General features: G+C 36.0%; 1 protein-coding gene across 2 annotated transcripts; it reads right to left on the minus strand.

Moving 5' to 3' along the window:
• Positions 1-1,968: 1,968 nt before the first annotated feature.
• On the minus strand, positions 1,969-5,478 carry LOC128524346 (uncharacterized). Of its 2 annotated transcripts, XR_008360506.1 has the most exons (6): positions 5,394-5,478; positions 4,870-5,157; positions 3,637-3,690; positions 3,396-3,527; positions 3,226-3,258; positions 1,969-3,064 (listed from the first exon to the last, which is right to left on the minus strand). XR_008360506.1 is itself a non-coding variant. In XM_053496882.1 (5 exons), exons 2-5 carry the CDS (start codon positions 5,150-5,152, stop codon positions 2,820-2,822), a joined length of 615 nt encoding a protein of 204 aa, XP_053352857.1. In that variant the 5' UTR covers positions 5,153-5,157; positions 5,394-5,478; the 3' UTR covers positions 1,973-2,819. The 2 variants fall into 2 exon arrangements, 1 of the variants encoding a protein (XP_053352857.1); XM_053496882.1 differs by lacking the exon at positions 3,396-3,527 and having other exon boundaries at positions 1,973-3,064.
• Positions 5,479-14,300: the final 8,822 nt, after the last annotated feature.

Consider the following 14,300-nt stretch of genomic DNA (forward strand, 5'->3'; position numbering starts at 1 on the left):
CGTCCTTGGACCTGCACGTCTTTTTAAAGACGACGACGAGAGCCGGAAGCGCGCGCGGGTTGTTGGTGATGTTTATGTGCGTCGAGTGAATTTTGAATTTAAAAGATGCGGTGGTGTCGCGCCGGTAGACTATTGTATGTGTGCTGTGTTAGTTTTTCTTTTGCTTGTTTTCTTTCTTTTGGTAGCGTGGCTGGTGGTTGTGGATTTAGTGTAAATAGTGTAAATATATCTTTTGTTACTGTGTACAGTATGTGGGTGTTTGGGACGCTGTAGGGGTTGGGTGCCATTTTATTTTATAAAACTCGTTTTCTCCTGTTTTGTATTTTTAGTTAGGGAGTTAGTTTAGTTCCTGGATTTTTTTATTTATTTTTTCTTTCAGTGTATTAAATTTTGTGGGAGGAGTTAGGGTTAGTATTTTTGTTTATTGTTTTGGCCTTGGCCCAACCCTGAAGTTAAAAGCTCCCTGTGTTATAAAAAAGAGAACAAGAGACCAGCACATTGTTTATAAAGCTTTATTTTTTCTCTCTTATTACGCTCCTGGACCCTAGACCTGGGACGTAATAAAGCAAGTTAATTGTGGGCGAGTGTGGCACAGATGGTGGCTTCACGTCGACCTCCGTTGGCGTAGAAGTGCTTCTATTCCCAGCACACACCCCAGACTCATCAGGCAAAATCTGCTGCATAATCAATTGTTTATATAACAAGTCTTTAACCTCCTTTTTAGAAACATTATGGGTACATCAACCCCAAAAAATTCTGCAATTTTGAACAGATCATCCTTGCGACAGCGATTAAACTGTTCCGTGCTTGGAGCAAGTGTAAAGGCGATTAGATTCAAGTCCATACTTCTATTTGCTAATTTTACACTCCAACAAGAAGGCAGCCAAACAAATAAACTAGAGACGAGCTCCCACTTTATTAACTTGCAATGGACCCTACATTATATTAGAATACATAATTTTTTGTGTGTTCAAAAGCTCCAGTAAAGTGTTGAGTCACCTGGCTCTGTCAAGCTAGTTGCGCCTGGGAACTCCCCTGCTTTTATGATACAGTACACAGTGTTGGTAATGTTACTAAATATGTTTATTACCTGTGTTTATGTAATATGTTTATGTATATTATTACATAAATTACACATTACAAACACATTAAAGTGTTGATTATCGATTAGTTTGAGTAAATGGATAGACGCATGCTTTAATTCACATAAGCTAACTGTTGGCTCATTTGGGGAAAACAGTATTAGTGCCTGAAATATTTATTAATTTCCTAAAAATGATGAGAAGAATTACATCTTTTCACCCCTTTGCGTAAATAAGCTTGCACCACACGCACACACGTTATAATAAACAGTACACACACACACACGACACATGCTTCATCTTAGAAGAAGCGTGTGTGTTGCAAGCTTATTTACGCAAAGAGGAATAGTTGTTTACCACTGTCAAATCTTCAATCACTCCATAGCAAATTAAAACCTTTTTTCTTTGTGTTCCGAAATGGTTAAGTGAAAAAGCTACTTACTGCATCAATTGCCAGCTGGAACAACAGAAAATGTGTTCACATATATGCTTATTTAAATTATAAAGTGTTTTTTTTTTTTTTTACCAGGCAGTGTACATCTTACATAAAGGACACACTAAGAATTTGGTGCAGATTTTTTGACTTACTTTTTTCTAAAATCAGCACATTGTCAAAAATACAGTGCAACTTGAACTGTAAGCAATAATAATTGTACTCAAAACAAGTATGAAATATTTCAGTTACATGTTGTCAATTAATAATAATTTATCTTTTAAAAATAAAATTACAAAAAGAAATGAACTCTTTCTTAGTACAGTGGAACCTTGGATTGCGAGTAACGCGGTTTGCAAGTGTTCCGCAAGGCAAGCAACGATTTTTTTAAATAAAATTTGACTTGAAAAACGTCTTGGTTTTTACGAGAACCGAGTATCATGTATCACGCATGCACTTCTTGTTGTATCACTTTGAGTGTCATGTGACCACAACGGAGCCAATGGTTTTTCTCTCTCTTGCGCTGCAGAATTGTGATTAATCGCCTCCCCGGCTGGGTTTTAGTGCGTGTCTCTCACTGGTATATTCAACATCCGTGCATGCGTATACTGTTTGTTATAACACTGTGACCACATGTGAGTGTGTAAAACATATTTTATTTTGTGTTTGTATGCGTGTGTGTAAAGCAAAAAAAAAATCTCATTAGAAAGGTTAAAGATGAATTTTCTCCCTTATTTAACCCTTATTTTTTACTTTTTTTCAAAAGGTAAAGTGCAGGGTAATTTGTTTTATTTTTGCCTTATAGATCGAATACTCTGTGCTTTTCTAGCAGGATTACCAGGTAAAGATCACTCTGCCGCACAGTTCTATTAACACACACTGCCTCCTGACAGAGAGGACAGGGATGCTAGCAAAACAGAATATTGTTGCAATAAATTGCAGTCAAATTGGTTTAAACAAACAATTAGGACCTTTACATAAAACACACACACACGAAAAACATACACAATACTTCGCTCAATATTGCTAATAAATTTGTGTATTTATTAATTTTCCATCTTAAAATTTTGATTGGCCTTTTTGCATAATAACACCAAGTTAATAGATTTTTACATATTTATCCCAAGTAAATAACAACATAAAACTGTAAAAAAAAAATAATAAAAAATACATGGAATGATGGTCATGCGTGATATAAAACACATGTATACACCTTATAAAATCTTAAAAAACGTTGACATACTTGGTGTGTAATTTATTCCCTGCATCATCAATAAGTAGGTTTAAAATGCTGAGCCGGGATTTTAGGCCATGGTCAGCTCCTCCATGACATCAGCTTCATGTTTATACAAGGCATTAACCAGAAGCTGAGCAGCTTTTTTGGTGGTTGTGTAGTCCAGAAGTTTCCTCATCTTGGCCTGATCTGTTTGCTCAGCTTGTACTCTTTCTGCCTTTTCACCAGTAAAGTTGAGGTCATCAACAATTCTATCGACCGCTTTTACTTTATCAATAAGTTTTCCTCGGTTCCTCTTCAAAAACATTTCATTATCTGGAGAATATATAGAAGAAAGAAATAAGTAATTTCAAAAGGACGAAAATGTAAAACTAATCACAAAATTATTTTACACAGAAACCTTTTATGCTGTGACATTATCTGGCACTTGTTATTTTTTAAATACATGTTGTAAATGTCAGTGGAACATGATTTACCTGTAAGTCTTGGATTATTGTTCATGGCAATACCTGTAAAATATGAAAAGGCATGAAGAAGGTAACATTTAATTTGCTAACAACATGCACACGTTTATGTGGATGCTATAATATGTATGGACCAAAACAAATATTTTAATGTTGGAACAAAAAGTAAATTTGATATTTACTGTTATGTAATATGTAGGTTCTCATTAGTCAGTTTCCATGATTGATGTTCATAGTGACATCAGAAACATTAGACTTGATTATTAAACAGGCCGTAACATTGCTGGAATGTGCATCAATATTCACTGAGTCACCTGTTGATAAAAAAACAATTTGTATTATAGCTTCCAGTATGCATCCACATAAACAGGCATGGCTTTTTTTTTTAATATTCAAAAGGCATGGTACGGTTATAAGACCCACTTGGCCGATTGCCCTGAGGAGGCTGAGGATCCTGAGGAGCATGTAGTTGTGTTTCTGTGAAAATAAAAAACGAAGTGGTATTAAGCTATTACCTTTTTTCAGCTACTAATTATTCTGTTTTGTTTTTTTTTGCTTTGGGTTAAAACCTATTGTTGCAATACAGTGTGCAATGTTGGGAATGCTACATAATATAGAGTATGCTAAGCATATTATGACTTTCGTTTGTAATAAAGAAGCTGGAAAAAGTATTGATTTTAGAGAATTTCTTAAGTGTTTAGATAAATACATGGAATGTGTGTGTGTGTGTGTGTATATATATATATATATATATATATATATATATTAGGGCTACAACAACGAATCAATAAAATCGTTAAAAATCGATTACCAAAAGCTCTTTCAACGAATTTCATCTTATAGATAGGGCGGAGCAAATATTTTAAAACGAGTGGGCGGGTCTCTTACTGGTATAATTAACATTCTTACAATTAACATCCTGTACTGTTTACTATAACACTGTGACCACATGTGTGTGTGTAAAACATATTTTATTTTGTGTCAGTATGCGTGCGTGTACAGCGTGCATGGTAAAGCAAAAGCAAGTCTCATTAGAGACGTTAAAAATCCATGTTCTCTCTCTGGTCAAGGCTTAGCCTGCTCTTTGGCTGCTGTGTGTGTGTCTGTGTGTCTATATATATAGGCCTATATATATATATATATATATATATATATATATATATATATGACAAGAGAAGTGCAAAGTGAACAACTTCATGGCTGAACTGGCAAGCTGTCACAAGTCTCCGATTAAAGCCAAATTATCTGCATAACATCAGATCTGTTGAGACGAGCCTGCGTGTTCAAATCCCATCTAAACACTCATATGTTTTCTTTGGCAATTAGATTGGATTAGAGATGTGTGTAATGTGATTGTGTGTAAAGTAATTCTGACCTACTTTTTTACCTAAGTACATTTTGTTTTAAATTTAAAGCTTAATTAGCTCTGCATGATTATTGATATCTGTTTCAACTTCGAGTTTCATTATCAGAAGAGAGAATTTTAAGTTCAGCTTCTGAATGTTATCTATATCTATAAATATTTCAGCAAACCACTGCATGCATGATAAGATAAGAGACTTCCTGGCAGCGGATTTCAATGATTGCTTATTGGAGATTATATGTAGTTAAGAGTTAATACACTGTATTGTAGAATGTAGTGTAAATCTCTCCTACCTAAGGTGGTATTTACTGATTTGATCCACTCCCTGAGCGCTGGGCTGCTTTCATTCACATCATCATCTTTCAGCAGCTCTAAAAACTTGAAGCAAACTTTATTTTCCTTTTGCAACATTAGATCCAAGAGCTCTGTTATTTGTGTTCCTGGATCTGAGATCATTTTAAGTTTTGTGTATTCGTCCGTGGTGATTAAGTTCTCGGATTGGACGTGCTGCAAAATGAGGTTGTCTGAGCGTAACCACCTGATAAGCTTCACTTTATCTTTCTTGATTATTTCCATTCTTCCTGAAATACCAAATGCAAAGTAAGTTTAAGGCAAAGTAAACGAAACTCTGTACAATGCGAAAGTTTAGGATCACTTTAGGCGGTTAACCTGCCTAATCCTTTTTTTTTCTTGTCACCTCAGTGCATCAAACATTAAACACCAAACACTCAATAAAGTGTATTATTATTATTATTATTATTATTATTATTATTATTATTATTATTATTAACCTTATAATACGTCTGTAAACACACACCTTATTGCTTCCTTTCTTTCGTTTCGAGCTCCACGCGTACATACGTGACGTGTCTGAAATTTTGCTTTCGGTTTCATCACTAGTGTTGCCAGGTTCGGAAAAAAAACGTACGTGCAGACGTAAAATAAACAGGTGTAATGCGATAAAATGCCCCCCCTGCCATGGATTTGCCCCCCATACATAATCGCCATCAAATATTATAGTAGAACATAAATTCATAGGTTTATTATTATCAAATATTAATATTATAATAAACCCTAGTTACGTGACAGCCGTCAAGACCATGAATACAAATTCTTTTATAATGTTTATTTTGTGGCACATTTATTTTTAAGGGCTTTGTCATGAATATGCAAATAAGCATTTATATATAATAAAAATAAATATTGTTTATGATGAAAAATTAGAGTAAACTATTTTTATTATAAAATAAACAATTCAGAAGTATACATGTTGTACAGTAGCCTATATGAAAAAAAATCTATTTTTTCATATACAACATATTTATTTTCATATTGCTTATTTTATTTTATTGTCTCATGTAATTTGTAATTTGTAAACCATTAACCCTATGAATTTATATTCTAATACAATATTTGATAGCGATTATGTGGGGGGGGGGCATTTTAGCGCATAACACCGGCGCGCAGCTGTCAGCAATTTCACGTTGATAAGAGCAAAATAGCTTTATACTGGCTTTTACTGGTGCGATTTTGAAAATCAAAGCATGCGAGGTGATTAAGCTCAAGAAAGTCATGAAAGGAGGGTCCTGGAATTTGATCGAATAGCTATTTTTCCCCCATTGCGGTCAAAATGACTGCTGCACGGCGCTGCTAGTGTTAATCATTACGTTTTTAATAAAAAACTATTTTTAGATACTTTAAGTTTAAATGAGAATTTATTAAAGCAAAAAATATAGTTTGGCGAAACATAACCTTTGCGTTATTTCGTTCCGTCATAACACCCGTCACCTCACACCTACAGGTTTGGGGAAGGTTGACTCTCATCTGCGGTTTGTGTGTGTGGAGTATGTTTTTTATTCCCGGGTTTTCTTCAATTACTCGCAATTTCCCCCAAAGTCCAAAACTTGCGCCTTGTAGGACTTGTCCTAAAGAATAAGCGTTAAGGAAAATGTTTGAATGGGTTGGATGTTTTATAATATTTCAACATTGGTATTAATACCAATTGCCTGTAAATCAAAATCAGTATATTTGGTGTATTTGTTTGGTTTTTTGTTTTTGTGCAAATCACAACCAACCTTTTTAAGACCTCAGTAAGATATAAATACTTTAGTCAATAACATTCAACAGACCCTTCAACTGACTGGGTTTAATCCAAATGTGTGGGTATAATGACATGGTCTGAATATGTTACAGTATGTCAGTGTAGAGTTCAGGAAGTAAACAAACATTACAGTACATTGACACACAGCGTTTAAATAATAACCTAATATTTAAAATGATTGGATTATAATAAAAAGGTCCCTGGCTCAAAAAAAGTTTTAAACCATTTATTTTTACTAGAAAATAATAAGAACATCCTATTCCTAGACCAGTCAATGTTAAGGAGTCAATCATGACCTACTGATTAAGCAATTTGTGAAGTTGCACTTAATTAAAGTTGCAAAAGGTAAAATGGAAACCTGACAGATTTTGCATAGGCAAACAGTCATAATTTTTTTTTTTTTTTTTTGCACATGGAAAACTCATGGCACGTTAAAGCAAAGCAGTATAACACAAAATGCTATACTGCATTTAGTAGTACAGTAGTTTTTTTTTAATATTTGCATTTATTAGTATGGTTTTTTTTTTCATATAGTAGGTTTTTTTTTATATGGTCATGTCATTAGGAAACATATTTTCTGACGTAGCAGGCTATGCCTAAGGTGTACACTTAAGTTTGATTGTAAGATTGTACACTTAAGGTGGATTATTAAAAATGAAGGCCAGGCCATTGTACTGGAGTACCTTCCAGGGTAGAGTGGCGAACCTGCTTCCAGATGCTTGATCTGATGACCTGACGCCATGTGAAACCTGAATCAAAGTACACTTAACTGTGTGCCAGATGCATGGTGAGCAGTCAGCAGGGGATTCTTGACCCATTTACTTTTAGACCTATTTTAGTTATGTCACTGCCAAATAATTATTTATTTATTTATTTTATTTAACCTTTATTTATCCAGGTAAACTGTTTAAGAACCACTTCTCATTTACAAACATGACCTGGCCAAGAGGCTACAAAAATCAAAAGAGACATACTGTACAACTATACATAGTCAAATACATGACACACAAACAATTGAATAAAAAAAAAAAGAGAAAGAAAATAAAGTGCTTAAATATGTGTGTTCATAATTATCAGCATAAAAAAAAAACACACACATGCACACATACACAGTGCTTTCAGTTGATTCAAATATGCAGTTCCACTCAATATTACTTATTTATTTATGCATTTATTTATTTTTTTTTTCCATCATAAAATTTTGGTTTCTTGCATAATCACATCAAGTTACAAAAGTATAAAATTGTAAAAATATAGTGGAATGATGGTCATGATTGATATAAAAAATTAATTCATACACCTCATAAAATCTTTAAAAAAGGGTAAGGTATTTGGTCTGTAATTTATTTCCTGCACCATCCATGAGTACAGGTAGGTTTAAAATGCCACAGTGAGCTGTTAGGCTGTGGTCAGCTCCTCCATGACATCAGCTGCATGGTCATACAAGGCGGCAACCAGAAGCTGAGCAGCTTTTTTGCTGTTTGTGTAGTCCAGAACTTTCCTCATCTTGGCCTGATCTGTTCGTTCAGCTCGCACGTTTGCTGCCATTTCAGCAGTAAGGCTGAGGTCATCAACTAATCTATCAACAGCTTTTACTTTATCAATAAGTTTTCCGCGGTTCCTCCGTAAAAGTTCTTCGTTGTCTGGAGAGTATATTGAAGGAAAAAAATAAGTGAAGTGCAGAAGGAAGAAAAGGAGAAATTAATTGAGAAATGACTTTAGACAAAAAGCAAAATGTTTATCAAAATGTTTTATACTATGACATCATCTGTAAAACATTTTTTTAATTAAAAATTTTAACGTCAGTGGAACACTATTTACCAGTAATTCTTGGCTTATTGTTCAGGGCCATATCTGTAAAATATGAAAAGGCATGAAGAAGGGAACATTTAATTTGTAATAGCACACATGTTTATGTGGATACTAAAATACTAAAAAATTGGACCAATACAAATGTACTAATGCTAAAACAAAAACTAAATTTGGTATTTACTGTTTCTTTTCAGCTGTTTCTCATCAGTTTTTTTCGAGGACCAAAATTGATTCTAAGACCAAAAATCTTAGAATTGATTATTGTAAAGGCGCAAACATTGCTACCATGAGATCCTCTAATATTTACTAAGTGACCTGTTGATAAAGAAATTGCATTATAACTCCCATTAAACATCCACATAAACAGGCATGGCTTTAAAATTATTTTTTTTATTAAATATTAAGGAACCATGGTATGGTCCCACCTGGGCTTTGGGCAGATGCCTGTGGGGGCGCTTGTCTTTCTGTGAGAAGAAAGAGAGAAGACATTTGTGCAAAATACTGTAGTATCAGCTGCTGCTGTAGGAAATGGAATTGATGAGTTGGATTTGTCTCCCTAATTAAATCGTGTCCAATTCCTCCCCGTCACTAGGGGGCTCCCACATTAAGGCTACTACTACCACTCAGTCGGGAGGGCGAAAGCTATCCCGTGTTTCCTCCGAACCACGTGACGCGAGCCGACCGCATCTTTTCGAACTGCTCGCTCACACACCGTTAGGGGCGGAGTAACACACTCGGAGGAAAGCGCTAGCCGCTCCTTCCACGTGCGCGAGCTCACAGACGCCCCTGATTGGCTGTAGAGCCGTGATTAATGTGGGAGCGCGAGTACCTCTCATCCCTCCCCACTGAGAGAGCTCGGCCAAGAGGAGGAAAACAGCATCACCCGGGGTTCGAACCAGCGATCTCCGGATGATAGGGCGAGCGCTTTACCACTGCGCCACTCGGAGGCCCGGGCCAAAAATTTTGACAATGTCACAAATATAAATTTTTATAAAGTCTTTTGCCTCTGTTTCTATGATGGCAATTTGCATATACTCCAGAATATTATGAAGAGTGATCAGATAAATTGCAATTAATCGCAAACTCCCTCTTTGCCATGAAAATGACCTTATCCCAGAAAAAAAGCTTGTCTGGAGAAGAAAAGGTGAGTGCCACTATAATTCCTGTGTCATGCCAACAGTAAAGCATCCTTTGACTATTCATGTATGGAGTTGCTTCTGAGTAAAGAAAGTGGGCTCACTTACTATTTTGCCTATAGTAAGAACACAGCAATGAATAAAGAATGATACAAAAACATCCTCTAAGAGAAACTTCTCCAAACTCTTCTTATACCTGAGGTAGTATTTACTGATTTGATTCACTCCCTGAGTGCCGGGCTGCTTTCACATGTTCTTCTTTTAAAATAAACAAATAAAGTTGACTATTTTTATGATACTTTAAGACTCTTTATTTACTATTTTTGCAGTTAAATTTTAACTGGGTTTGGGACCAGCACTAGGATGTCCTGTATCCAGTAGCTGGAACTGGAACCTGGGCTTGCCACATGCCAGGTGGGAAGCCTACATCCAAACTACTAGTTTTAACCTAAGTACATTTTGTTTTAGATCAAAGCTTAATTAGCTCTGCATGATTATGCAAGATTCATCATCAGAAGAGAAAATGTTAAGTTCAGCTTCTAAATGTTATTTTTGCTAAATAAAGTTTCCCTTAAATTAATTAAATATTTCAGCAAACCACTACAAGCATGATAAGATAAGAGACTTCCCAGCAGTGAAGCCAATGATTGCTTATTGGAGATTATATGTAGTTAAGAGTTAATACACTGTATTGTAGAATGTAGTGTAAATCTCTCCTACCTGAGGTAGTATTTACTGATTTGATCCACTCCCTGAGCGCCGGGCAGCTTTCATTCACATCATCATCTTTCAGCAGCTCTAAAAACTTGATACAAACATTATCTTCCTTTTGCAACATTAGATCCAAGAGCTCTGTTATTTGTGTTCCTGGATCTGAGATCATTTTAAGTTTTGTGTATTCGTCCGTGGTGATTAAGTTCTCGGATTGGACGTGCTGCAAAATGAGGTTGTCTGAGCGTAACCACCTGATAAGCTTCACTTTATTTTTTTTTATTATTTCCATTCCTCCTGAAATACCAAATGCAAAGTAAGTTTAAGGCAAAGTATAACGAAACTCTGTACAATGCGGAAGTTTAGGATCACTTTAGGCGGTTAACCTGCCTAATCCTTTTTTTTTTCCTTGTCACCTCAGTGCATCAAACATTAAACACCAAACATTCAATAAAGTGTATTATTATTATTAACCTTATTATAAGTCTGTAAATACACACCTTATTGCTTCCTTTCTTTCGTTTCGAGCTCAGCCCGCGTCTGAGATTTGCTTTCGGTTTCATCACTAGTGTTGCCAGGTTCGCGGTTTTTCCGCACAATTGTGAAATGTTGAAAATTTACGGTGCCGCGGGTTGCGTTCATTTAAGAAGGCGGTCGCGCGAAAACGTTTTGCTGTTGCGAATAATAAAGATAAATGTCCAATTTATAAGGTACTTTAATCCCAATACGAAATACCTGGCAACCCAGGGAACCAGTTGATGCAGCAGTTGATGGTAGGCTGCGGATGTAATGGCAGGTAAATGGGGAAAAATATAGAAAAAAAATATTTTGATTGGATACAATGACCATTATAAATACTGTACTTATAGATAGCATACCTATACGTATGGAGCGATATCCCGGACCATATTCAAAAGGAATTGCAAATTACATTTGCAATTGCGTTTCCCATATGTGGACGCACAAAGTGTGCCATAATTGCAAACTTTGCATTAACGTTTGCTGTTTCGCCTTCGTGAACGCACACTGACTGCCAAATTTCAAATAAAAAGGAAAAGTCCTATTACAAATATAAAAAAAAAAAAATTATAAAAAGAGAAGCTATTACAAATAAATATTTTTTTATAGATTTTCTCCTGTTACAGCCTGCTGGAGATGCTAACAGGTGTTCCGGGAAATTCAGTTTCCCTAGGTTTTCCTGGTCACAGATTCAAATCATGACGTCACTCGCCACCTAACGCTGAGAAGGCGAACGAGGATTTTAAGGCCTTGTTCACACGGGCATTAAGTTTTTGGATAAACGAACGTGCTCTGAACGTCCTGGACGTTTATGTTGCATTTTGTGGTGGCGCTTGATTGACTTCTACACCGGCGTTCGTTTGTCTCTGTCTAACGTCAGCCTGCAGTCCAAATTGTAGTTTGTGTGATAACCTGTGGGGGCAGTGTCGGGAACTGGATATGAAAGCCCGCTGCTACCGGGTTCACTCTCTGACTGCACAACGTCGGATTAAATGAAGATTTTTTTTGTGGTATATGAAGAAATGCGAAAATTTCCGCGTAAGTTTTTCAACAATAATTTTTTTTTTATTTTGCCTTTTTCCGCATTTCCCTATGTATAGCATGTAGGATCATGGGATATATCCGGTCCTCCAAAGCGTAAAATGAACGCGCAGAAAACGAACTAGAAGTGGTTTCCTTGTGTTCGTTGGGTTTTAAACGGCAAAAAAAAGCTGCATGCAACGTTTTTTTAATGCCGTATAAAAGCGCACGTCAGCAAAGCCCATGTGAACACTCTCATTGACTACTATGTGTAGAAAACACTCGCGGCTTGATCCGCGCTAACTGGACGCTACAAACGCAAAAAAAAAATGCTAGATTTTAACGCCCGTGTGAACTGGCTAACAGTTTTTCAGTGTTTTACGAACTTTGTGAATTAAACAGATAACCTATGCAAAATAATCGAGTGTCTTTTTTTCGCTTTTTTTGTATATTTGAAGATAATTCAGACGTTTTAAGCTGCTGCAAAAGACTCGTTTGCTGGGCAAGTACTGACATCGCGACTACTTTTATTACACTTACATTAGCTGTGTGATGATAGATGTGATACTGATTTATTCTTAATATATTTAAGGTTATACTTTGTAATGTCTTATATATGAACCCAGCAATCTTCCCAAAGGTCTAGTTGGACCATCATCCACCGTTAAAGTAAAGCTTAATGGTCAAGTATGTCAAGCCCTGTTAGACACATTTGACTTCTGGTTTCCCAAATATATCCCAGGTATCCCCATTCACCCTCTGACTGGACTGTCAATATGGGGGCTTAGCTTATGCAGTTATTCATATAAGGGATATATGGTTATTGGTGTCACCTTGCCTGACATCACTGTCCATTCTGGCCCTTGTACACTGTGGGTCAGGGGTAGCTCAGTGGTTAAGGCATTGGACTATGGTTCGGAAGATCCCAGGTTCAAACCCCACAACCACCAAGTTGCCACTGTTGGGTCCTTGAGCAAGGCCCTTAACCCTCAACTGCTCAGATGTATAATGAGATAAAAATGGAAGTCTGACAAATGCCTAAATGTACAGATGTCGCCATTAAAAACGCATGTTTCAAGAAAAGGGATCCCGCGACTTGCCGCTGTGAAAATGCCCTTCATTACCTGTAGGGGGCAGTTGTGTTTCAGTCTGAAGTATTGTGTGTCTACTGAAGCCGAAAATGTGTTCTTTCTCTTAGGTGCCCATTGACAGCAAGCGACAGAGCTCATAAACGTGTCGAGCTCAAACTGTAAATATTAATTTGTATTTATTCTTGATTTTCTTTTCTCCTTCAATGATGATACTTTCTTCGTTCAGTATTATTATTATTAGTAGTAGTAATGCTCTGAATTTATTATTATTGTTATTATTATTGTAACGCACCCGCGTGTGTGCAAAAAGATGAAGGACAACTAGTAATTCAAAAATTTATGATATGTTAGCCTAAAACAATAGTGTTTTTTGTTTATGCGCTTTAAATATACTGTACACTAAACAATAAACACTGCCTTTTGCAAAGCGAAAGTGAGTTGCACGTGCGGCTTTTTGATCAAAAGGCTGATAAACGCGTGCGCAGATATGAGCGGATTTATCAATAAAACTACAGACATAAAATGCAACAAACACAAAAATATCTGCTACTCGCTGAATACAACATGACAGCACGCAGAATCCCCAGGCTTTGACTGCGCTTCCTCCATTCATTAGTACTGTAGTAGTACACTAAAAAATGCTGGGTTTCTGTAAACACATTGTTGGGTTGTTTATGCTGGGTCAAAATTCTGTGTTATTTCGGTTACTTTAATCACACTGTTGGGTTGCTTCTGCTTCGAATACTAAAAGTGCTGCATGATTAAACTCTCAGTTTCCTTCCTTTTGTTCCGGTATTTATGCAGTAAACCCATGGGCGAACATGATGATTTAAGAAATTAATTAAACACGAATATATATAAGTGGTATTTTAATTAAAATCCAACATTTTAATGGTCAGTGATTGGTAATAATATTCCATTGTCATTCATACTGCCGTGGTTTTAGAGCCCTATACTAAAGCATTTTCTAGTTAGTAAGTAAGTAAGTAAGCAAATAAAAGAGAAATTAATATTTAATAATTAATCTTTAAATGGTAATTCAGCGTAGTAAAAGTACTATAGCATAAGTTTATATATAATGAAAATATTATGTATAAAGAAAATCTCATTTATATGTTTGTGTTTAATTAAATTGTAAACATTTTAATGGTTAGTGTTTGTTGCAGACATTTACATTATTTTTTGGGGAAGAGCTTGGCTTGTACAGGCTACTTTACACTGATCAGCAGTCGACGCCCCGCTGTAAGCAGCAGATTAAAGGAGCAGTTATCGGCTATGACACGTAGCCTTCTGAGTTTGGAGGGCTGGTTGGTTGGTTGAAAGCACACACACAA

Source organism: Clarias gariepinus, chromosome 5 (genome assembly GCF_024256425.1).
Source record: "Clarias gariepinus isolate MV-2021 ecotype Netherlands chromosome 5, CGAR_prim_01v2, whole genome shotgun sequence".
NCBI lineage: Eukaryota > Metazoa > Chordata > Actinopteri > Siluriformes > Clariidae > Clarias > Clarias gariepinus.

What these genes read in the sequence shown, in the direction of transcription:
- LOC128524346 (XM_053496882.1), bottom strand. Translation starts at nt 5,152, where the DNA reads ATGGAAATAATCAAGAAAGATAAAGTGAAGCTTATCAGGTGGTTACGC. An exon ending in ATCAGTAAATACCACCTTAG is followed by an intron (nt 3,691 to 4,869) that starts GTAGGAGAGATT and finishes TTATTTTCACAG; the next exon opens with AAACACAACTACATGCTCCT. An exon ending in TCCTCAGGGCAATCGGCCAA is followed by an intron (nt 3,259 to 3,636) that starts GTGGGTCTTATA and finishes CATATTTTACAG; the next exon opens with GTATTGCCATGAACAATAAT.